We start from the raw sequence: 20,862 nt of genomic DNA on the forward strand, positions 1-20,862 counted from the left end.
CACCTTTCCAAGGGTCCCCATATCCGCTCTAAGTTCGTCGAGCATCGTAGTCAACAGAAAGTGGGCTGAGACTCGACTGGAGCGCCTCTGGCGAACTTTCTGCGGGGCTGGCAGCCAAGATCTGAACTCTGGGTACCTCGCGTGGCGTGATGGGGCCAACAAGGTTGGCATCTTCCCCTTGCTGTCAGCGGTATTGACGAATGGAGGCTGCCCTGCAAAGATCTTGCTCTGCTCGTTTCGAGGCCGGAGATGGACCTCATGGTATGCTCGAGGTGCTGACTAACCAAATCAGTTTCGTGGTGTGGTCTTGACTATCTGGAGGAAAACGTGGTTACTGATGCTGAAAACGCTTCCAGTTGAAGCTTGCTGTCTTGGCTATTGCTGGTCTCTTCATAATACGGACATGTCAATTATGATTGGCTTTGCAATGCCTCATGTTCATCAAGGTGTGACCATATATCATGGATACGCTTAATTGTTGCTCGACTTGCCTTGCTTCACATGATCAAGCTGAAGAAGCCTTGGAACCTGGAGAGTCGACGTCACGTCATTCAAGACCTTTCGAAACAATATCTCGCCCCATGTCCACATCTGAGTCTGCCTTTGGGTTCGGTCGCCATCCATCGTTCCACTTTCACGAACCTACCTTACATCGCAGACACATTTCTAGACGTGAATGGTCTCTATTCAGGCTCAAACCCTCGAAAGTCACCCAACCTGAAGCATGGCTAGGCTTGAGAGGAAGTCTATATCACTTTCGGTCCCAGCACGTGTCTAAATACATGCATTTATTGCCAAAGCTAAAGCAACGTGCGATCATGGACTGCAAAACCAAGTCTGACTGGTGGCTTGAAACGATGCATGGGAGGCGTCAGACGCGAGGCGAAAAGAGTGTGGCACCTTTCATCCAGGGCTTACATTTTGAAAGTTGAAGCACTCGTATGAGAGAAGACTGTACAGAACCTTGACGTCTCAAAATCATATAAAGGTTCTCACACCCTGTAGGCCTTCAAAAAGTTCCCATCATGTGCCTGTAAAGGTTAACAACTTGATTTGGGGGACCTTTCTGGCCAAGGAAAACCGAGTGATTTGAGCTCACTGGGAATCTATATAAGAGCGAAGTTTCGAGAGAAGGTCTCATATTTCCAGGAACTCAGCATTCCTCATCGGCACTCGAAATCGTCCAACTTCAACTTCACTGACACGAACACGTACACCCACCCAAAGCTCTCATCTCTCCCAAACAAACCTCAAAATGCGTTTCGCTACTGGTATCATCACGGCCTGCGCCATCCTTGGCTCCGTCAACGCCGGCAACAAAGTGCCTCGTACGGGCAAGATCATTAAGGCTGGGCCTAGTGTCGGTTCCGGCGCCGAAGATTCTGTGTACGACGACGTTCCCGGCGTCATCAAGTCGACCGAGCCTGCTCCGAGACCCGCCGCACCCGCCGCACCCGCCACACCCGCCGCCAGCAAGGCAGAACTCAACAGATGGATCAAGGACGCCATGGCAGAGGCCAACGCCATCGAGGTTGCCACCGAGCAAGAAGCCAAGCAACGCGAGATCACCGAGAAACAGGAGGCTGACCGTGTCGCCCTCGAGGCACAGCAGGCCGCCGAGGCCAAGGAGGCCGCGTACCAGCAGCGCAAGGCCGCCGAGGATGCCGCCAAGGACGCCGCAAAGGTCCAGAAGCTCGCCGGCGAGCTCCGCCGAGAAGAAGCGCCTCCAGAAGATCAACAAGCAGCAGGAGAAGGACGTCACCTCCTGGGTCAAAGAAAGCCCTCGCCGACGCCCGAAAGAAGGAGAAGGAGGAGGAGCGCAAAGATCCTCGAGGAGTCGCAGCGCCTGGACCGCCTCTATTCTCGAGCGCAAGCGGCGCGAAGGTTGACGAGGGCTGCCGCAAGGCAGGCTGAGCGGCGATGCCGAAGAACGAGCGCGAGTACCTGTGCAGAAGGAACGGGAAGGAAAAGGCCCGCAAGGCTGCCAAGGCTACGACGGCGGCGAGGTCAACCACCCTGGCGTCAACCGCTACGTCAACGTTCCTCAGCCCATGCCTGCTTACCAGCCCGCTCCGGTCGCGCCCGTCTACCAGCCAGCCCAGCCGGTTCAGCCGGCCTACGTGCCTCAGCCTGCTCCGGCCCCCATCATGGCCGCCCCTCAGGCTGTCCCCGTTGGTGTTCGCAGGGTCGGCGTGCCCTTCGGGTTTCCCGTCAGGAATGTCCGCCGTGGCCTCAGCCCTGAAAATGAGGAGTACGAGGCGAAGGGTGAGGCCTTGGTATGTAAGCAGTATCACCCTATTGACCTGAAAGCTTCTGCTGACCATCGTGAAGAAGAAAACACCAAGCCCCAGATACGTCTCCAAGCCTGTCAGGAAGATGATCTCGTTCAAGAACTCCGCTTTCAAGCCTGTCTCGACAGCCAAGCCGACCGAGGCAAAGGATGCCCAGGCCAAGATTCAAAAGGAGACTGTTGAGCAAATCACCCGCTTGATTAAGGCCAACTTCGAGTAACGACGTAAGCCTTCTTTTGCTGCGTACCTCAGTCATTACCTAATGCGGGAGCCTCTTGGCTTGAAGCACATGATGGTATTGGTTTTCATATCAGTCTTCTCAAGTATCTTGCTTAGAGTGGAAGAGGGCAATACCTCTTGCTTGGGGCTCGAGGCCCGGCAACGGGCATCGGGTAGAAGCTTTGGACCCTGCTAGTCACGGTAGTCAATCAGTCCTCACTAGCCAGAGCCACATCCGCAACTCGTGAATCGTCGCTGAAGAGAGTGTTGTGATGATCTCGTAGACTTGTAGTAGGCAACGCGATCACGGGGCAACCTGCTCTACCATGCGAAGAGTTTGCTGACGCGTGGGTATACTCCGAAGTCATGAGATAAGCAGAGAAAGTAAAGACAGCACCCAAATGCAGAGTGACACCGAGATAGTAAGGAAAGAGAAGCTACTATCAAGAAATGCAAAATGCGCGAGAGTATTCCATTGCATTGCAAAGGCGAATGTATACTGAAAGTGCCTCTGGGGAAAACGTTGAGGAACCTCTCCTCACCGTAGCCGCACTCGACTTGCCTTGCACGTGTGCACTTTGGATGTGCTTCATGCGTGGCTGTTTTCATCTTGGGGCAGTAGCTCAATTCCACTCATTTACAAACATCATTCACCTGCATCCAGACTCTGAAGGAGCCTCGTACTTCCTGCTTGGTTGATAGCTTCTTTTTCTCGGGGGGGGGGGGGGGTTAAATGGGGCATGCTATCCGAATAATCAACGTAGTGAGGTCCGCTCCGATTCTGACTTTCAAGCCGGCTTGATGTCTTAGGCGCCAGGGGTAACGTAACATTTGTCCAAGGAGAAGTGACCAAATGAAACCCATCTGTTGATCGACAAAACACAGCCTCGTGATGATAATGATGTTAGAGAGAAGTTAGTGCCAAGGTGATCTTGGGCTGAAGAGGATGTTGCCTGAATCAGTCCAGTGGTTCGCTTTCGGAAATCTGGAGCCAGCACAGGACCCTCTTTTGGCCAACTCTCGATGACAATGACGACAAATCTGGACAGTTAACACCGAAAAACAACGCTAGAGTACAGGAATGGGTTAGGGTCCCGGGAGGGCCGCCACTCTACCTATTGCATAATGCTCTCGAAATAGCATTGCCCTGACCGCTACGAGAAGAAGCGCAGCAATCATGTACGACAAGGCCTGACCCAAGGACGTTGGACGAACGGAGAAAGCGAACGGCCGGGCGGTTCGGAGCCGACACGTTGCCACTGGCGCGAGAGAGTGAGGGAGAGAGATGAAAATGGCGGCCCGAGTCATGGTGGGCCTGTCCGACTTGGCTTCCATCATTGGCTGCCCAGCTCTCAGCTTGCCCGAGGTTTGCAACGACGTCAGGCATCCGTGTCAGTATGGTCGAGGGACACGAGCAAGGCTGTTGCCGCACGGGGCGAAATGCAGTGTTGGCAGTGGAGCATTTCCCACCTGCACCTCTCTGGCAAGACATTGGAATGCCGGCTTGCTCGCAATTGACCTGATCAGCAGCCCTGCATAGCGCGCTCCCCACATCGGAGAAAGGACCCTGTCCCGGGGCGATACGAGAAGATCGTCCACGACGCCACCACTATCGTCCAGCAATGCAACGGCAGTGAGGGTCGCATGGCTGGGCAACGGCCGTGGCTGCCGCTGACCTAGGTATTTTCCCAGTGGAAACCCAGGTGAGGAACTCATACGAGATTGCGAGCTGGTGATCGCAGCAGGAGGCGGTCTGGCGAGAGTAGAAAAGCACACAATGGTTTGCCGTAGGCATAGGACCCTGCGTCTAGGCATGCTACGTATCTTAGCGCACCCGTTGCTTGCCGGGGCCAAGACTGCTTCGGGCGCCTCGTATCGGTGGCCAAGAGACGGAAATCTGGAGAAGGTCCGGCACGTAGCCCGACCTGCGATCCACACTGCCGTCCCCGCCTGTCGAGTGTTGGTGACGTCGACCTCCAGGATGCGTCGGAGGCTTGTGACGTTGGGCATTCGTATTGAGGCTCGAGATGTAGTATAAAGAGACCGCGTTGCCCGTCTCTGCTAGCGATTTGGAACCAGATCAACACCCCGAATCACACCAGAGCATCCTTGAGACTTCACACAATCACCAATCGTTCACACAAACCCTCAAACCTTCAACCTCACCCAACATCAAAATGCAGTTCACCCTTGCCGCCGCCGCCGCCCTCTTTGGCGCCTCTGCCCTCGCGGCCCCCGCGTCTCCCGGCTCCACTGGTGCTCCTCCCGACCCTAACACGTACGAGAACATCGATATTGCCGACTTCAACGTCCGCAAGGGCGAGGACGGCACCATCAAGTACGTCAACTTCAAGCTGAGCGGCGAGGACGCCGACGGCCTCCTCTGCGAGGCTGAGAACCCCGGCCTGCCTTCCGAGGTCATCACCTGCGGCGAGTCCAAGTACCGCTTCGCCCTGTACCCTGGTGAGGAGTTTGAGTTCGCCCTGCGCCTGTACCACGAGCTCGGCCTTGCGTAAGTTGACCCTCCCCTTGAACGCGAGGAGAAATCTCATTTGCGAATTCATGTGACTGACATCCTTGGACAGCTTCGGCTTCTACGGTACTGGCGAGATCTTCACCTACTGCCGTGCTGGCGGCCTTGGTGACTTTATCTGCCAGCAGCAGAACCCCACCACCATTGTCATCGACAGCCTGCCTGATGCTCCCGCCCAGGCTTAAGCATTGAATTTCGGATAGAAAGGTTACGGGTAGTGCCATGTTCACAGTGGCTGTATATTTAGTTGTAGCGGTACATATGAGGGGCAGGCTTGAAACGTCTACAGTCTCCCTAGTAATGGACAAATGATAAAACAAACCCATGACATGAATTTACCTGCGCGCCCGTTATGATTCGTCGTGAGTAGACTAGGCTTTGGAGGCTTCGTATATTCTCAGCGCCGGGCTAGGCCTTGAAGCGAGGACAATGTACAATGCCTATGATGAGACGTTACCGAACAGGATGTGGCTAGACATTGTCTATCGTCAATGCGCTAAACGGGACGCGCGAGCATTGCAAATTGGCCTCGTCAAGTCAATCGAATTTCCCGGATGTTTGGCGGTGTCATGTATCCAGTATTCCGACCACAGACCCAGACTCATACTCATGTGACTCAATGCTTCACGAGGTACGGCATGCCATTCCTGTGCGTAGCTTTGTAGCTTTACGGACCGGCGGTAAACAAGGGGAACACGTTGATTCCCAGGATTTGGAATCTGGACCTGAATGGTGCTAGCCTCAACCAAAAGTCATGATCCTGAGTTTGATATCCCATTACGTCAGCACACCACGGCGGCCGGCCAAACGCTTTGCCGTCACCATGCGCAATAGTGGGCCCGCCGCCGGCAGGCACGAGCATGTTGCGTGAGCTACCTGGTACCTAGCCTGGGCGGGCTTCGAACAGAGAAGCTCCAGGTCGCCGCCAAACAACGATCACCACCAACGACCCTTGCAACATCAACCACCAACACCTCGTTTCCTCGACATCTGCTCAACTCCCCACTTCCCGACAGAAGATATATCGCGTCACGAAAACCACCAATACCCGCCATCATGTCGGAAGGAGCCCTCAAGCCCGAGAAGGACTTCTCGAAGGAGGCCGACAAGCAGATCCCCGAAGCGGAGCAGCTCGCATCGGTGCGCCAGCCCACGAACGCAGCAGCAGGACCGCCGCTAACTTTGGAATTGTAGAGCGACATCCAGGCCGCTGTCGAGCGTCTTGCCGTGCTCGAGAAGCAAACTCGTCAAGTGCGTTTGTCGACGTCATGCCAACACCGACCATATTGCTGACCAACCCCCAGGCTTCAGATCTCGCCTCCACGTCTCGCGTGCTGGTCGCCATCGTCACAATCTGCAAGAATGCGAAGAACTGGTCTCTTCTCAACGAGCAGGTGCTCGTCTTGTCGAAGAAGCACAGTCAGCTGAAGCAGGCCATTACCAAGATGGTGCAGACCGTTGTTGGCTTCCTCGACGAGACGCCAGACCTCAAAATCAAGCTGTCGCTCATTGAGACTCTACGAACTGTCACCGAGGGCAAGATCTTCGTCGAAGTTGAGCGCGCGCGCGTCACCAAGATTCTGTCCGATATCAAGAAGGAACAGGGCGACCTCAAGGCTGCGACAGAGATTCTGTGCGAACTGCAGGTGGAAACGTTTGGTTCTATGGACCGGAGAGAAAAGACAGAGTTCATTCTTGCGCAGGTCGCCCTGTGCATCGAGAGCGGAGATTGGACCCAGGCCGGCATTCTGAGCAGGAAGATCAGCACCCGGTATCTGTCCAGGAAACCGAAGAAGACACCCGAGCAGCTGGAGAAGGAGCAGAAGGAGCGCGAGAAGAAGAGGCTTCGTGGTGAAGAGGTGCCAGAAGAAAAGGTGGATGACACAACAGACCTAAAGCTGCGATACTACGAGCAGCAGATCATCCTGGCGAAGCACGACAACAAGTACCTCGAGGTTTGCAAGAACTACCGACAAGTCCTGGACACGGAGGCTGTCGAGAACGACCCTGCCAAGCTGCACCCGGTACGTATGCGAGTTCCACCTGTTCTATGCACCGCTAATTCTGTTCCTAGGTGCTCCAGCGCATCATTTACTTTGTCATCCTCGCACCCCACGACAACGAGCAACATGACCTCCTGCACCGAATTTTGCGTGACACCCGCAATGCCCAGGTGCCCGTCGAGGAGGAGATTTTGAAGCTCTTCACAGTTCATGAGATTATGAGGTGGCCCGAAGTGGCTAAGAGGTTCGGCCCTGATCTCTGCCAGACCGACGTTTTCGACGCCCAGGCTGGTCAGTCTGCGGATGAGAAGGCGCACCAGCGCTGGGAAGATCTTCGCAAGCGTGTCATTGAGCACAACGTCCGCGTTGTGGCCAAGTATTACACTCGCATCCAGATGAGCCGTCTCACTCAGCTGTTGGATCTGACCGAAGATGAGACGGAGAAGTACATCAGTGACCTGGTCACCTCCAAGACGGTCTACGCCAAGATTGATCGACCAGCGCGCATCGTCAGCTTCGCCAAGCCCAGAGATGCCGATGACGTCCTGAACGAGTGGAGCGGCAACATGAAGAGCCTTCTCGGTCTGTTGGAGAGGATCGACCACCTCATCACCAAGGAGGAGATGATGGCGCGCATCCAGCCCACGTCCAAGTCAAGCAAGGGCAAGACGGCCGCGAAGGCACGCTAAGCCAGTCTGACAGTGTGTCAGTCTTCAGACGCTCGGGGAACGGCTACACGTGTCTGCTTTGGAGGATCGGCTAACAAATGGGCTGGGCGGCGAAGCGACTCTGTGATTGTGACGAGAATAACCGCGGACGGCGGACTCGTCTGGAGACTTGTCACTGTAGAATATAGAATATCAACCCCGTCGAGATGGGGCATGTAACCTTGATGTCTACCTTGCGATCATCTAGTGTCTATGTTGCATGCTATGCACTGACGGACTCCCCTACATCTTGGCAGCCTCTAGGTCCTGCGCATGGTGCTTGACGTACCCCGCCAGCGCCATGGCCCACTCCTTCGAGATGGGCACATAGTGGCCGCCTGGGTGGACCACGACCGCCGCCTCCTCGCAGCGGTCGACCAGCGCCCGGCTGCGGCCCTCGTCGACGACCGTATCGAGGCTGCCGATGAACTGGATGGTCGGCGTCCGGATCTTGGGCTCAAAGCACCAGGCCAGCGATTCGTCCACGGCAAAGAAGCCCGAGTACACGGCCGCGAACCGCAGGCCGCGACCGTCGTTGGCCTCGCGCAGGGCCGTCACCCAGGCGGCCTGGTCGGCGGGGATCGCACGATGCGGCGTCTCCAGGGCGGCGGCGACGAGAGCGGCGGCTCGCCGCCCTCCTGGCTGAAGCCGAGGACTGCATCGGTCGGGTCGGACCGAAGCGGAGGGTCGAGACCTATGGCCGACATGCCCTCGTCGAAGGCCAATGTAGGACGGCTGTCGGGCGTCTGACGGGTTGTCGCGGCGGGCGGAACCAGGCCACGAGTCCGGCGCCGGCATGTCCTCGGCGTCGTCCGCCGGCGGCTGGTAGCCGGGGATGTCGGCGGGGTTGAGCTTGATCGGCGCGGTGGGGTAGATGCAGTTCAGGGTCAGGTTCAGGGGCGTGAGAGCCTTGGCTAGGAGCTTCTCGAGCGCGCGCGTCTTGGAGCGGAAGAGGGGTCCCGATTGCGTGTAGCCTGGCGCGTGTTAGTCGAGGTTTCCAAGGGGCGGTAAGATGGAGATGAGTTTTGCGACTGGGCGCGTTTTCGTTGGCGGGCTGCGTTTCATCACACATCCTATGATGGGCGGCACTTGATAGAACGAGAGATGGAGAACGCTGGATGCGCATAGCTTACCATGTAGCATGAGAATCTTGAATTCCTTCTTGGTGTTGGCTCTTGGTTTCTTATCAGCCGTGCCGTTAGGCACTGGGATTGTTGCCGTAGACATGGGTGCAACTGTGGTGAGAGGAATAAATCGACAGAGCCCCACGTATGATCTAGACGGGTAAGTTGGCAATGTACGTGTACCTGGAGGTGTCGGACGTCGTAGAGCCGGGTGCCTGGACAATCGGAGAGATCGCATGTGGTGCGGTTGTTGAGTTGAAGAGCGCCTCATTAAGTGGATCTAGCATGCAATTGTCACTGTAAGGGCGTCGTGGGAGCCGATTACATTCGGGACATGCAAAGCCGCCGGATGATTCATACCGATTTGAAGCGTAATGCAAGTCTGTCTTGACTGCAGCAAATATCTTGACTGCAGTAAGTAATCCACATATCTACGAATCAGTCGCGGCTGTCATTAAACTTTCGGAATGAAGATTCGCGAGATGTAGTGTACACATGGCGGCTTGCGGACGTCACGTGATTACGAGGCTTCACTCGATCACTCAAAGGATCAAAAGGACTACCTCGGAGAACAAATGCCACGCCGCAGTGTAAGGCCTCAGTAATGACCCCGGCCACACTCCATGGTTCAGAGTGTCGCGGTGGCCATTACATTTCTGTTGGGGGATGTGCGTGGTCGTCGACAAACAGCCATTACTTCATGATGCCTTGAGGTAGCGTCGCGTACTCGTATGAATGAAGGTGTGTGTCAAATCGGTAACAACTCAATTAATGCGTGTCGCCGGTCTATGATACAATCGTCCTCTAGCACGTCGTCGGTGGTCGTTCGATGCATGTTTGTTTCTTGCCGAACTAGCCTCTGTTCATACGACTTCCATCTCCTTGGCACCCCGTCCCGATCGACGATCGATTTAGTGACCGGCCTTGACGGCAGGGTTGCGGGCATCCTTCTTCCACTCGTCGGCTGCAATGCGCTGTCAGTTTCCTCGTGCTTCGTAGGGAGTCAATGGCTCATGGTGGACATACAAGCCATCATGGCGTTCTGGGCAGAGTTGATGCCGTAGGCGATGATGAGGCCTGTCGTATGTGTCAGTATGCTGATTTCGTCGCGAGTCTGTCCTCCGTTGCTGTCTCGCGGTTTTTGTGTCGAGGTTCGGGGGGTCAGGAGTCGGCAATCGTACCAGCGGCGTAGAAGGGAGCCATGGGCCTCACTACATTCGGGTCAGTACGGATGAGGCGCGAGCGGATGCAGCAGCAGCGATTGACGTACGAACGGGCGCCGGGAACTTCTTGAGGGGGGTAGCACCGAAGAGCATCTTGACGATTTGTGGGGAGGCGTTGAGTTGGTGGGGATTGGCGTTTGAGGGTGGTTGATTCAAGGGTCCGAGGTGAAGCTATCAAGAGAGAGCCTTTTTCCTCCGATGCCTCGTCTGTCGTCGGGTTGAGCCGCTAGCCGGACAGGCAGCCTCAGGCAGGAGTTCCTCACTGTGCTGACTGGACATTTTGGTCGATAAGCCTCGTGGATGATAAGCCCAAGGTCACGTGCTGCAGACGGCGCTTGATTTCTCCGTCAGGTGACATCATGCCCAGCTTCTCCGCACTGGTCCGGCGAAACGAGCCAGTTCTGGGTTCCGACCCACATGAGCTGTCCCCCGTTGCTTCTGCCGTGGGCGAGCCCACCCCCCCCCGAAGCCCAGCTTTCCCCAGATCCAGCACCTGTACAACGGGAGAGTAACGGCCACACCTTTCCCCCCTCCCTTTGTCCGTCACGCACTGTCACCCACACCACGCACACCACACCACCATCCTGCACATCCATCCCCTTTTGCCTGCCAGCATCACCTGCCCTGGGCCGACCTTCCAATCAATTACCCTTACTCCAAGTGCGGGGTGAACTGCAATAGGAGATCACTCATTGCTCAGCATCCCAAACCACCATCCAATTACCCCTTGAAGCTGCACTCCCACGGCGCGGCTATCTGACCAGCAACAGCTTGCTTCCCGCTTCTGCTTGTGAAACGCTGCCAAACAGCACAACACGGTCCCTGCTCTCTCTCTCTCTCTCTCTCTCTCTCGGAAGTACCTGCCTGCTTTCCGCCGCCCTGCCTCTCTACCTGCTGCACCTCGGGATCTCAATATAGCTCGACGCTTCGGTCACAATCTACCGTGCGCACTCCCGTGCGTTGATCAAACCATTCAGCCGCCTCTTCCTTGCCGGCGCGCCGACCTTCCATTGCTTCTGCCACTTTGACCTCAGCAACACCATCAACACCACCAGCAACCGCTTCCCTTCCCTCCGTCACCGCCCTCCTCACCTTCACCATGCTGAGCCAGCGTTTGGTGCGCGCAGCTGCCGGCGCAGCGACCCCCCGCACGGCGCTGCGAGCCGCCTTCTCCACCACTGGCCAGCCATGCACCAAGACGCCCGGCATGGCCGACATCAGCGCTTCGCCCCAGAGCGTCGAAGAATTCAACAAGAGGCAGCAGGCATTCCGAGAGCAGTTGGTTGACCAGCAGAGCAGCGGAAGCAAGTGCGTGGCTCATCGTTCCTCCCTCCACCCCCCTCTCTCCTGTCCCCGCCGACGCCGAGAAACTCGGCTCACTGAGTGCCTCTTCTGCAGGATCCAAGGCCGACGCCAAAGAGCCTACCAAGAAGGCCGGTCCGCTAACGAACCTCATCTATGGGACCAAGGAAGGGCGCGAGCTCGAGGCCCAGCTCGAGGCGAGCTTCAGCCAGGTCCTTGCCCGCGGCAAATATGTTCACACCATCTCCTTCCACGAGGTCAAGCAGGACAGGCTCGAGGAGTACGTCGACCTCATCAGCAATTGGTACCCCAAGATGGCCGCTCTGCCCGAGAACAAGGTCCACCTCGTGGGAAGCTGGAGAACCGAGATTGGCGACACCAACACCTTTGGTGAGTACACGCCCACCTGCACCTGCACTGACAGCAGCCGCAGGAGGTCTGTGGTTGAATGAACTAACGAGTCAGTCCACATCTGGGAGTACCAGCGATACCAGGGGTACCACGAGTCGATCCACAACATCGCCAATCACCCCGAGTACGCCGACTTTGAAAAGAAGCTCCGCAGCCTCATCCACTCCAGGAAGAACTCCCTCATGCAGGAGTTCTCCTTCTGGCCCACGACGCCCCCGCGCAAGCTCGGCGGCATCTTTGAGCTGCGCTCGGTACACCCTGCACCCGGGCAACCTGCTCGAGTGGGAGACGCACTGGAGGCGCGGCCTCAAGGCCCGCCGCGAGGTCATGGAGGGCGTCGGCGCCTGGTTCGTCCAGATTGGCGACCTCAACACCGTCCACCACCTCTGGCAGTTTGCCAACCTGGAGGAGCGCAAGATCCGTCGCGAACAGAGCTGGCAGATTGAGGGATGGAGCGAGACGGTCCACAAGACGGTGCCCCTCATCCAGAAGATGGAGTCGAGGATCCTGACGCCTATGCCCTGGTCACCAGTGCAATAAACTAGCTTTTGCTACTCTGCTACAAGACCACCTCGACGGGCAAGGGTCGTCACCCCTTTTGCCATGGTTTTCTTTTTTTTTTTTTGCCTGTCTTTTTCTTCGTGGGAGTTGTACGGATCATCGGAGAGCCATTTGTACGTATACCTTGCTACGGCAGGCGGGCGAGCGGCGAGATTGCCAGAGATCACGCAGAATTGATGCAGGCGGCAAACGCTGAAAAATATCTTGTGTGCCTGCTTGTTTCGTTTCATCTTCTTCGTGCAAAATTACCTTGAGGCCAAACCCCCACCCCGTAGTGTTTGCCAATCCTAGGGTATCCCAACACCACGAACCATTTTCTACTCTTACATCCATCCCTGCAGCTCTGGCTACCACACCTCAGTCGTCCAGTTCCTCGCCCATGACGGCGGCTAGATTGCTCCTCGCCTGCGCCAGCGTGTTGCCCAGCGCGAGGAGCTTGGCATACAGGCTCAGCAGGCTCGGATCCGCCGTCTCAACCCGCACCTTCTCGCGCACGTAGACGTCGACGGCGCCGCTTCCGGGGCCGAGATCATCATCTGCCTCGTGGAACCCTGTGGGCCGACGCTTGACGGACGCCCCTTGGTGGACGTGGCGCGAACCGCCAGCCGTGAGGCGACTGTAGCGAAACGGATAGACGTGGTCCATCTCGTCGTGCTCGAGGCGGCGATAGGTCCCGAGGGCGAGGCCGAGCTTGAGGCCAAAATGCTGCGGGGCGTCGGCGGGCTCGAGGGCGCGCAGAGCCAGCACGAGGGTGGCCTCCTGCAGGAAGAGGTGGAAGGCGATGTTGGGCGGGAGCGGCGGGGCAAAGTGCGCCTGGGGCCAGGAGGCGTGCTGCCACGAGGGGTCGGGGGATTCGAGGGGCGGGCCGCGCAAGAGGGCGGTCGAGGCGGCGAGGGAGATGGAGAGGGCGCGGAGGTGGTCGGCTATGGGGCGGGGCGAGGGCGGCGAGTCGAGGGCGAGGGCGAGGAGCTTGACGGATTCGGAGAGTGGGTGCCGAGCGCTTCGAGCGAGGGGATGTGGATCGGGTTCTGGGGGTCGAGGGCGACGCTCTGTGTCGGGAGCGTCCGCAGCTGGAGGTGGATGGTCTGGCGCAGGGGAGGACAGTGTCAACGCCATGGTTCCTCATGCGTCCAGGGGGTTGGCACTCGGATGGATGAGATGAGCTTACTCCTTTCACTATCCTCGTCCCGACTCGTGTGATGTGTCCCTTGACTTTCTCATTGCGGTGCGTGCTGAGGACAAGAGTGCTTCCGGGGTCGATGGGAGCGAGGAGCGCGTAACAGCCGTCAAGACCATGCTTGAGCTCGGTCATGACGGCGCGGGTCTCCTCGAGGATCCATGCTAATTCGCGGGCCTTGCAGCCGGTGGAAATCTCTATTAGCACCATGGAATCGACAGACGTCGTTGAAAGTCTGCGGCGCGAGGAATGTGTTTGGAAACGAGGCATGATGGGGCTTGGGACACGGCAAGGTCGCTGAAGGAGGTCGCTGAAGGAGGCATGGCAAAGATGTCAACACACTCACATGGGACTGCCCCTTTTTCACCTTGAGCTCTTCGGGAGAGACAGGTGGCCAGATGTCAATGGACATGATGGCTATGTGTGCTGAGGAGTGGTGGCCTTGTGTGTCGCGCAGGCAGCCATGCTGGGTTCGACAGCTGAAAGAACCGTTGTTGTGGCTCGCGATACCATGCGCCGGGGTTGCGAGTTGCGACGTGGATGTCTTTAGGTCAAGCTCCAGCCAGCATCGGCGCGAGTGCCCGCTGACAGGGCGGCCATCGTCATCCTGGCACTAGCGGGGCCAGGTGGACCCACTGTTGGAGCCGCAGGGGCCACCTGCCTGCACCTGCCCTTGTCATTCTTCAGGCACGGCTGCTTCTGGCTGTTGGGCAGGTGCGACACCTGGCGGGTTGGACTGGTGGAGACTGACAGATGTATGATACTATCATCTCACCGTCACTTCATTTTTGCCTTCAGAAGCCACCGCAATCACAGTACACCCTGCTTCGTGCACACGCCCTCAAGGCTTTCGTCCGAGATCGATCTTAAAACAACAAGTAAACAAAATACGCCCGGGCTGCCGAAAATATCCCTGCTGCTCCTGTAACTTGGAGACGAGGATAATTTTCGCATGCGAACCAATCACTATACATCCAACCCACGACACATATACCGCTGCCTACCATGGCGCCAAACCCACCAGAATCTGGCCGCAAAACGGCCAGCACCATCCAGCTGCCTTACCGTCATGAGAAGCTGCCACGACTCGCCGAAGGTAAGCGAGCTCCCTTGACTGGAGACCCTTGACATGACTGACCTCTCCAGGCTCCAAGATCCAGAAGCGTGCGATTCCCCGCCGCCAACAACCGGCCTCGTCCAATGAACGCCTCATCTATGTTTCGTCATCGACACCGTTCATGTCCGTCGTCAAACGTGTGCGGAAGCAACTTGATCGGTCGCTTCAAGACCGGGCTCCATCTACCAAGAAACTGAGTCTTGCCCAACGTGTCAATCTCCTGAATCGAGACACCAGCACTGTGGGCGAAAGCAATTGCGAGGTGTTGGTACTGGGCACAGGAAAGGCGATTGAGAAGACCCTGAGCGTGGCCAGCTGGTTCGAACAACAGCCAGACTGTCAGGTACAAGTGAGGACACGGACAGTCGCCACCGTGGATGACGTTGTGATGGAGGGTGATGAGTTTGGAGGAGACGAGAGCCGAGTACGGAAAGTGAGCTGCCTGGAGGCTGCTATCACACTGAAATGAGAGAAAAAACGCAGAATGATGTCAACGACCGCCATGGTAAGCAGGTCCTCCCCCTTCTGCATAATTGTGCCCACTGCTAATTCTATTGACAGATACCCTACTCTGATGACCCCGCGAGGGGCCCGCGATCGTAGCTAGAGCCGCGGAGCCCTGCCGCAATACGTGCATACTTTATATCTCGTCCTTCGGACCAGAATGTTTACCACTTGAATCCTCGACGCTTACCCCCATAGTCACCCATAGTCAGTGGCATGTGCCGTTCACTGTCTCTGTATCTTCTCATATTCTCATCGCTCGCCACTATATGATGACTCAGTACTGATGCTCACTCGTCTGCGACTGAATAGCCCCTTGCTGGTCGGTTTCCTCGTTGGTTCTCGCCCCTCCTTCAACGAGTTTGGGTCGACATGCGACGCTGGGAATACACCGTACTTTCCCTTGTTGTTCGTTCCCGACCAACACCAGTGATCCTGGTATACCCCTACATCCTTTCAGTCAGCTTGCCTGTCGAACACAACGCCTATTGGATTCCACTTACAGCCGACGTTCTGAATAACGTCCCCCTTTTCAAGGGGTAGCCAGCCGGTTCGTGCGCCATCCTTTGGATTCCATTTCCACCGAGCGGTCACGGAAATCCTGCTGTTCGCATTCAACGAAACCTCGTTTTGTTTCGGGCCTTCGATGTCAACCATTTTCGACGGAAACGCCTTTTTTTCGCCATCATGCCACCCTCTACACCACTTTCCGCCCCATTCCTCAGGGAACTCAACCCCCACAATCTGGGCGCCGATCAAGAATTTGAGCACATCGTCGGTCCCGTCCGGTGCGACTGGCGCTACCTCGCCATACCGCTTCACGTTACTCTTGATCGCCGTGGCGGTTGGCAACATGATTAATGCCGTCTCAGGCACTGGGCTGGGTGCCGGCGGATCTGGAAAGTGCAGGTCGTAGTCCTCCTCGAGCTCGTGGCCTGCCTCCACCTTTCCGTACAGTACGGTCACTCCAGGAATCTCAGGCAAAGGTTGTGGATGTTGCGACAGATGACGAAGGAGCTGTTCCTGGGAGACAAAGGCTGTGGCGTCACCGTGTCTCACGGTGTGTCCAGTCTGTGTACAGAAGAGGCAGGCATATCTGACTTCGGTCAGGTTCTTGGTCGTCATGTGCGACTTGAACATGAAGCGAAGGCGGTACACAACATTGAATTTCATGAAGTTTGCACGAGCTGCAGTATAATCAGCAAAAGACCCTCGTTAGAACATCAATGATCAGCTTACAGTCTCTCTCCAGATCGCGTGTCATCTCACTGTGCACGAGATAGAACTCGCAGCTGGTGCAGCGGCCGACTGCAACAAGCTGGCCCTACACCATAGCTTGTCAGCTACACCGAGCTTGAGAGCTACGCATATCGAAGAACTCACATATATGGAAGCCTGTTTCATGCCGCGTGCATGCTCGCTTTTCTTGAATAGCTCGGCGCCATCGCAGAATCCTTTGAGCTGGTGGAACGAGCTCTTTGGTCCGATCTGACACGCCGTCTCTCTTGCGCCTGTCGAGATGGTACGAATCTGCGTCCCACTTGTTTCTGACCTCACTGTTCTCGTCTCGTCCGCAAGCATCAGGCCGTCGTCATGCTCGGACAAGGGCGGAAGCATCAACGGTGCCATGTGATCGCTTTCTGAGTAAAAGGTTCCGTGCGAGGCGCCTCGGGGCTCACTATTGGGATTGATATGCGGGGAGGGCCCAGCAGACGATGTGTTCGGTTCTGAGAAGAGAGATGTCCGGTTCGTCGTCGAAGGGCTGGTGGGGTCAAAGACGGAGGTTGCAGACGTATACCCGGTATTGTCCACGGGCGAGCCATACGTGTAGCCATTGCGATACGTTCGGCTGTGGATCACCGGAGGCTCAACATTAACGCGCGTCGCGACCTTGGCCATGCCGGCATGCTCAGGGGGTCTGTCGCCCGCGATATAACGGCGCACGCCCGGATGCGGCTCACTCGTCTGGCCAGTCACCCACTCCGATATCCGGGGCGAGGATGACGGGGCGGGAGGAGACAGTCTCCGAGGTTCGGAAACAATACGAACGCGGTCGAATTCGTCACCGAGGACATCGAGGCCGGATGACTTGCCGTCAGCTCGCAACACCTGGGCGATGGGCGATGGTTGAGCTTGCTGCGGTGGAGGGTGGTGTTGAGCCGTTGGCTCGTTCTGCTGCTGCCTCGTGGATACGGCTGTAGTCCACGAGTCGACCCTTCGAAGCGGCATCGCCTGGGAGTCTGCTGCTTGGACAGACGATGCGCGGGAGCTGGTGGTCCCGGCGCGTTGCAGCCCTGACGTACGTCGCTGCTGGCGGGTTCCGCTTGAATTGCGATGCCTCGTGTTGCCATTGGCAGATGCTTCATCCTGTGTACTCCCAGGTAGAGGCGGAGGAGGGAACTGCGAGATGGTCTGGAAGCCGTCTGCCGGAGAGTCGACCGCTCCTCCGCGAGTTGTGGGCCGCGAACTCGCCCGGGTGCCTGATCTTGAGGGCGGCAGGGGCGGCAGGGGCGGAAATGTGTGGACTGGTGACTTCGGTGTTGGAGGGGTTGGTACTGGCGCTTCGACTTTTAAGCGTTTGACGATGTTCAAGGCATCCAGCGCGAAAGATTTCGTAGCCGCCTGCAGCTCGACAAACTTGTCGAGATCGAACGAATCGAGCTCGATGTAGTCCTCAAAGTCATACAGCAGGTCCTCCAGGACGCGCCGCTTCTCTGCGATTTCATCTTTTGCGCGCGGTCAGCTTCTTGCGGGCATCTCGACGGTTCAGAAACTGGAAGCAAGACTCACCACTGTCACGAATGGCGTCCTTGAATGCGTCACCGAATTTGTCAACGTGGGCGTCCCAGATCGGCTGCAGCCTCTTCAAGGCGCGGTCCCCTTCCTTGACGAGGGCTTGGGCGGCGCGCGCCATCTGGGTCCCCATCTCGGGGTCGTCCTCTTCGGCGGCCTGCGCGTTGGTCACGGCATCTTGGCCTCGTTCGACCACCTCTTTGAAGGGAGTGATGATCAGCTCTTCCACGTCGACAGCCATTTCCGCGTCTGGCCTTGGTCACGAGGGCTCGGAACCTGTGTCATCGACTGGCCTCGAGGGGGTTCGTGCGCGCGCGTTGTCGATCTAAGCAGCTCTTGTTGCTATAGCTTTGCAGAAAGATCGACTGAGGAGAGCTCCTGGACGTAAAGGAAACCAAAAGAAATGCCTGGCTTTGACTGAGTCCCGCGCCGGTTCAAGGGCCCGGTGGTGGTGGGACGTCCCAAGCTCTTGGAGCGAGGGGGGGATCGCCGCGGGGCAGCACCACATTTTGTTCCAGCCTGCCCATCGCGTCACGCCCCTTCCCTCCCCTCCCCCTTCCAGCCTGCGTCGACACAATTGGAGGAGCGCGACGCCCTGGACACAGGATTGGGGGTTTGAAGATGGCGTTGCTGTCCAGCACGACCTCTCGCCCTCACGTGGAAAGGGGGGCGGATGCACTTCCGCGATCCATGTCGTCGGGGGTCGTGGGCCAGCCGCTGGAGCACGTGGGGGTGTTAGCGGCCCCCGCCAAGACGTTTGAAGAAGGACCCCTGGAGTACGCTGTGCAAGGCGTTGGCGCTATTGGATTGGGGACTCGGTGCTGCAGGCAACGGTTCAAGGTGTCCGATGGGAGCAAAAGTCGGCACGGCTGGCGTTTCGTGTGTGCCTTGTTGCGCCATGCCGCTGGAGACGTGGGCTGGGGGGGGGGGGGGTGGCTGTGGTGGTGTTGAGGCCATGGAACTCGGTGCGTGACAAGCCCTTCGAACGCCCACGCTTAGGAGGAGGTGGTCAACGAGCGGCACCTACGTCAGGCATGGGAATCTGCTCGCATGCGGCTGGCTTCTAGATCATTGAGATCTGAGACCCGATGGACGAGCCATGCTGTGGCCTCTTTCAGCTACCTAGTATCACTGGCTCTGGGCCATTCCCTGCTGGGGGGGCATGGTATCGTGGGGTCCCGCAAGGTCCTGATTAGGTGTTCCCAGCCGATGCCTGCTCTCTTCTCCGTGTGGATAGCATCTTTCCCCGTGTGGCTAGCACGAATGGGTTTCTTCGAGAGACTGGACATGGGTGAGCACGTGGTCACGGCGGCGCGTCGCTACGACAAGTGGTAATAGGGCTGTGGGGGATGGGCTCTGAGGACTCGACTTGGCATGCCCGACGCTATTGACGCCTTGCTCGGGTGTCGTCTTGATCTGTACACGCTGTTCTATCGTCATGATAGTGTGGGACACGGGGTCCTCAGCTGTTGGCTGTTTGCACTGACCCTGAAATTTGTGTGCATCCTTCGTCCTCCTTGATGCAAGGAAGAGCCTTCAGCTAGCTTGCTAGTAAATGCTTGACCTTCCGCTTCTGGTCGTTCTCTACTATCTTCTAACGATGGAAGAAGATTCTACTATCTTCTAACAATAGAAGAAGATTCTACTATCTTCTAACAATAGAAGAAGATTCTACTATCTTCTAACAATAGAAGAAGATTCTACTATCTTCTAACAATAGAAGAAGATTCTACTATCTTCTAACAATAGAAGAAGATTCTACTATCTTCTAACAATAGAAGAAGATTCTACTATCTTCTGACAATGGAAGAAGATCAAAACTGAAACTGGAAGCCGGGACTTCAAGCTCCCTAACTTGAAGTACTATGGGATATCCTTGCCCCCAAAATTGGCCGAGATCTCACGATGCATACCGGAACTTCCACTCTATTTTGAGTAGCACGCAGTTACCATGGAATCAATAGTGCATTTGTCAAACCATCTCGAAACTCGAATTGCATATTGATTACGGATGAATGAACCCATGACACTTCACATCACAGGAGGCAAGATGCAAAGATATGTGTAAGCCTGCTCAAGGGATTCGGCAATTCACAGCAAAGTAAGCATGCAAAGACCCCGCTGGCTACGTGACGCATGGCATGATGCTTTTAGGATGGTGTACATGTGATGCCGTTCCCCCCCCCTTTTCCCATCTTCAACAATTCCGTCTATTTCTCATACACTCGGGCCTCTCCTGTTCACTCCTCTATTTTTTTGCTCTCTCTCTCTCTCTCTCTCTCTCTCTCTCTCTCTCTCTCTCACGGTTTGTACTCGGCGGGGCCGACCATGAGCTCGGGCTTCACCAGCGTGTCAAACTCCTCCTCGGTCAGGGCGTTGAGCTCCATGGCGCTCTCCTTGAGGGTGAGGCCCTTCTTGTGGGCGTTCTTGGCGACCTTGCTGGCCATGTCGTATCCGATCTTGGGGTTCAGGCAGGTGACGAGCATGAGGCTGTGTACGGGTTAGCTGATGTCTGGAACCACAAGCGATGAAAGGGACGGGAACATACGACTCCTGCATGATGCTGGCAATCTTCTGCTCGTTGGCGGCGAGGCCGACGACGAGGTTCTTCTCAAACGAGCGCATGCCGTCGCTGAGGATGCGGACGCTGTGCAGCAGGTTGCGGATGACGAGGGGCTTGTAGACGTTGAGCTCGAACTGGCCGTTCATGCCGCCAATGGTGGTGGCGACGTGGTTGCCCATGACCTGGGCGCAGACCATGGTGAGGGCCTCGCACTGGGTGGGGTTGACCTTGCCGGGCATGATGCTGCTGCCGGGCTCGTTCTCGGGCAGGTTGAGCTCGCCGAGGCCGCACACGGGGCCCGCTGCCGAGGTAGCGGATGTCCTGGGCGATCTTG

At 56.8% G+C, this 20,862-nt stretch overlaps 9 protein-coding genes across 9 annotated transcripts in view; 5 read left to right on the forward strand and 4 right to left on the reverse strand.

Annotated features, from left to right (window-relative positions):
- Positions 1–1,255: 1,255 nt before the first annotated feature.
- Positions 1,256–2,511, forward strand: VDBG_02263 (predicted protein; the record flags this gene model as incomplete). Its single annotated transcript, XM_003008029.1, has 3 exons — positions 1,256–1,940; positions 1,990–2,276; positions 2,335–2,511. The coding sequence occupies 3 exons, from the start codon at positions 1,256–1,258 to the stop codon at positions 2,509–2,511; spliced, it is 1,149 nt and encodes a 382-aa protein (XP_003008075.1).
- A 2,176-nt stretch (positions 2,512–4,687) lies between these two features.
- On the forward strand, positions 4,688–5,228 carry VDBG_02264 (conserved hypothetical protein; the record flags this gene model as incomplete). Its single annotated transcript, XM_003008030.1, has 2 exons — positions 4,688–5,022; positions 5,096–5,228. The coding sequence occupies 2 exons, from the start codon at positions 4,688–4,690 to the stop codon at positions 5,226–5,228; spliced, it is 468 nt and encodes a 155-aa protein (XP_003008076.1).
- A 797-nt stretch (positions 5,229–6,025) lies between these two features.
- VDBG_02265 (26S proteasome regulatory subunit RPN5) lies at positions 6,026–7,735 on the forward strand (the record flags this gene model as incomplete). The annotated part of the gene is made up of 4 exons (XM_003008031.1): positions 6,026–6,183; positions 6,238–6,294; positions 6,348–7,067; positions 7,118–7,735. 4 exons carry the CDS (start codon positions 6,100–6,102, stop codon positions 7,733–7,735), a joined length of 1,479 nt encoding a protein of 492 aa, XP_003008077.1.
- Positions 7,736–7,996: 261 nt separating this feature from the next.
- VDBG_02266 (conserved hypothetical protein) lies at positions 7,997–8,980 on the reverse strand (the record flags this gene model as incomplete). Its single annotated transcript, XM_003008032.1, has 2 exons — positions 7,997–8,727; positions 8,824–8,980. 2 exons carry the CDS (start codon positions 8,978–8,980, stop codon positions 7,997–7,999), a joined length of 888 nt encoding a protein of 295 aa, XP_003008078.1.
- A 2,219-nt stretch (positions 8,981–11,199) lies between these two features.
- VDBG_02267 (NipSnap2) lies at positions 11,200–12,353 on the forward strand (the record flags this gene model as incomplete). Its single annotated transcript, XM_003008033.1, has 3 exons — positions 11,200–11,408; positions 11,485–11,838; positions 11,957–12,353. The coding sequence occupies 3 exons, from the start codon at positions 11,200–11,202 to the stop codon at positions 12,351–12,353; spliced, it is 960 nt and encodes a 319-aa protein (XP_003008079.1).
- A 378-nt stretch (positions 12,354–12,731) lies between these two features.
- Positions 12,732–13,821, reverse strand: VDBG_02268 (conserved hypothetical protein; the record flags this gene model as incomplete). The annotated part of the gene is made up of 2 exons (XM_003008034.1): positions 12,732–13,459; positions 13,668–13,821. The coding sequence occupies 2 exons, from the start codon at positions 13,819–13,821 to the stop codon at positions 12,732–12,734; spliced, it is 882 nt and encodes a 293-aa protein (XP_003008080.1).
- A 534-nt stretch (positions 13,822–14,355) lies between these two features.
- VDBG_02269 (conserved hypothetical protein) lies at positions 14,356–15,352 on the forward strand (the record flags this gene model as incomplete). The annotated part of the gene is made up of 3 exons (XM_003008035.1): positions 14,356–14,647; positions 14,698–15,173; positions 15,230–15,352. 2 exons carry the CDS (start codon positions 14,557–14,559, stop codon positions 15,135–15,137), a joined length of 531 nt encoding a protein of 176 aa, XP_003008081.1.
- A 276-nt stretch (positions 15,353–15,628) lies between these two features.
- VDBG_02270 (conserved hypothetical protein) lies at positions 15,629–18,206 on the reverse strand (the record flags this gene model as incomplete). The annotated part of the gene is made up of 4 exons (XM_003008036.1): positions 15,629–16,359; positions 16,412–16,496; positions 16,556–17,898; positions 17,963–18,206. The coding sequence occupies 4 exons, from the start codon at positions 18,204–18,206 to the stop codon at positions 15,629–15,631; spliced, it is 2,403 nt and encodes an 800-aa protein (XP_003008082.1).
- Positions 18,207–20,265: 2,059 nt separating this feature from the next.
- Positions 20,266–20,862, reverse strand: part of VDBG_02271 (fumarate hydratase) — a gene marked incomplete at both ends in the record, with an annotated part of 1,595 nt that continues 998 nt past the window's right edge. The window contains 2 exons of the mRNA XM_003008037.1: positions 20,266–20,455; positions 20,514–20,803. Of these exons, the coding sequence (XP_003008083.1) occupies positions 20,266–20,455; positions 20,514–20,803 (480 nt within the window). The remainder of the gene's footprint in view (positions 20,456–20,513; positions 20,804–20,862) is intronic.

The sequence above is a fragment of the Verticillium alfalfae genome, genomic scaffold, assembly GCF_000150825.1.
Source record: "Verticillium alfalfae VaMs.102 supercont1.2 genomic scaffold, whole genome shotgun sequence".
Classification (NCBI taxonomy): Eukaryota; Fungi; Ascomycota; class Sordariomycetes; order Glomerellales; family Plectosphaerellaceae; genus Verticillium; species Verticillium alfalfae.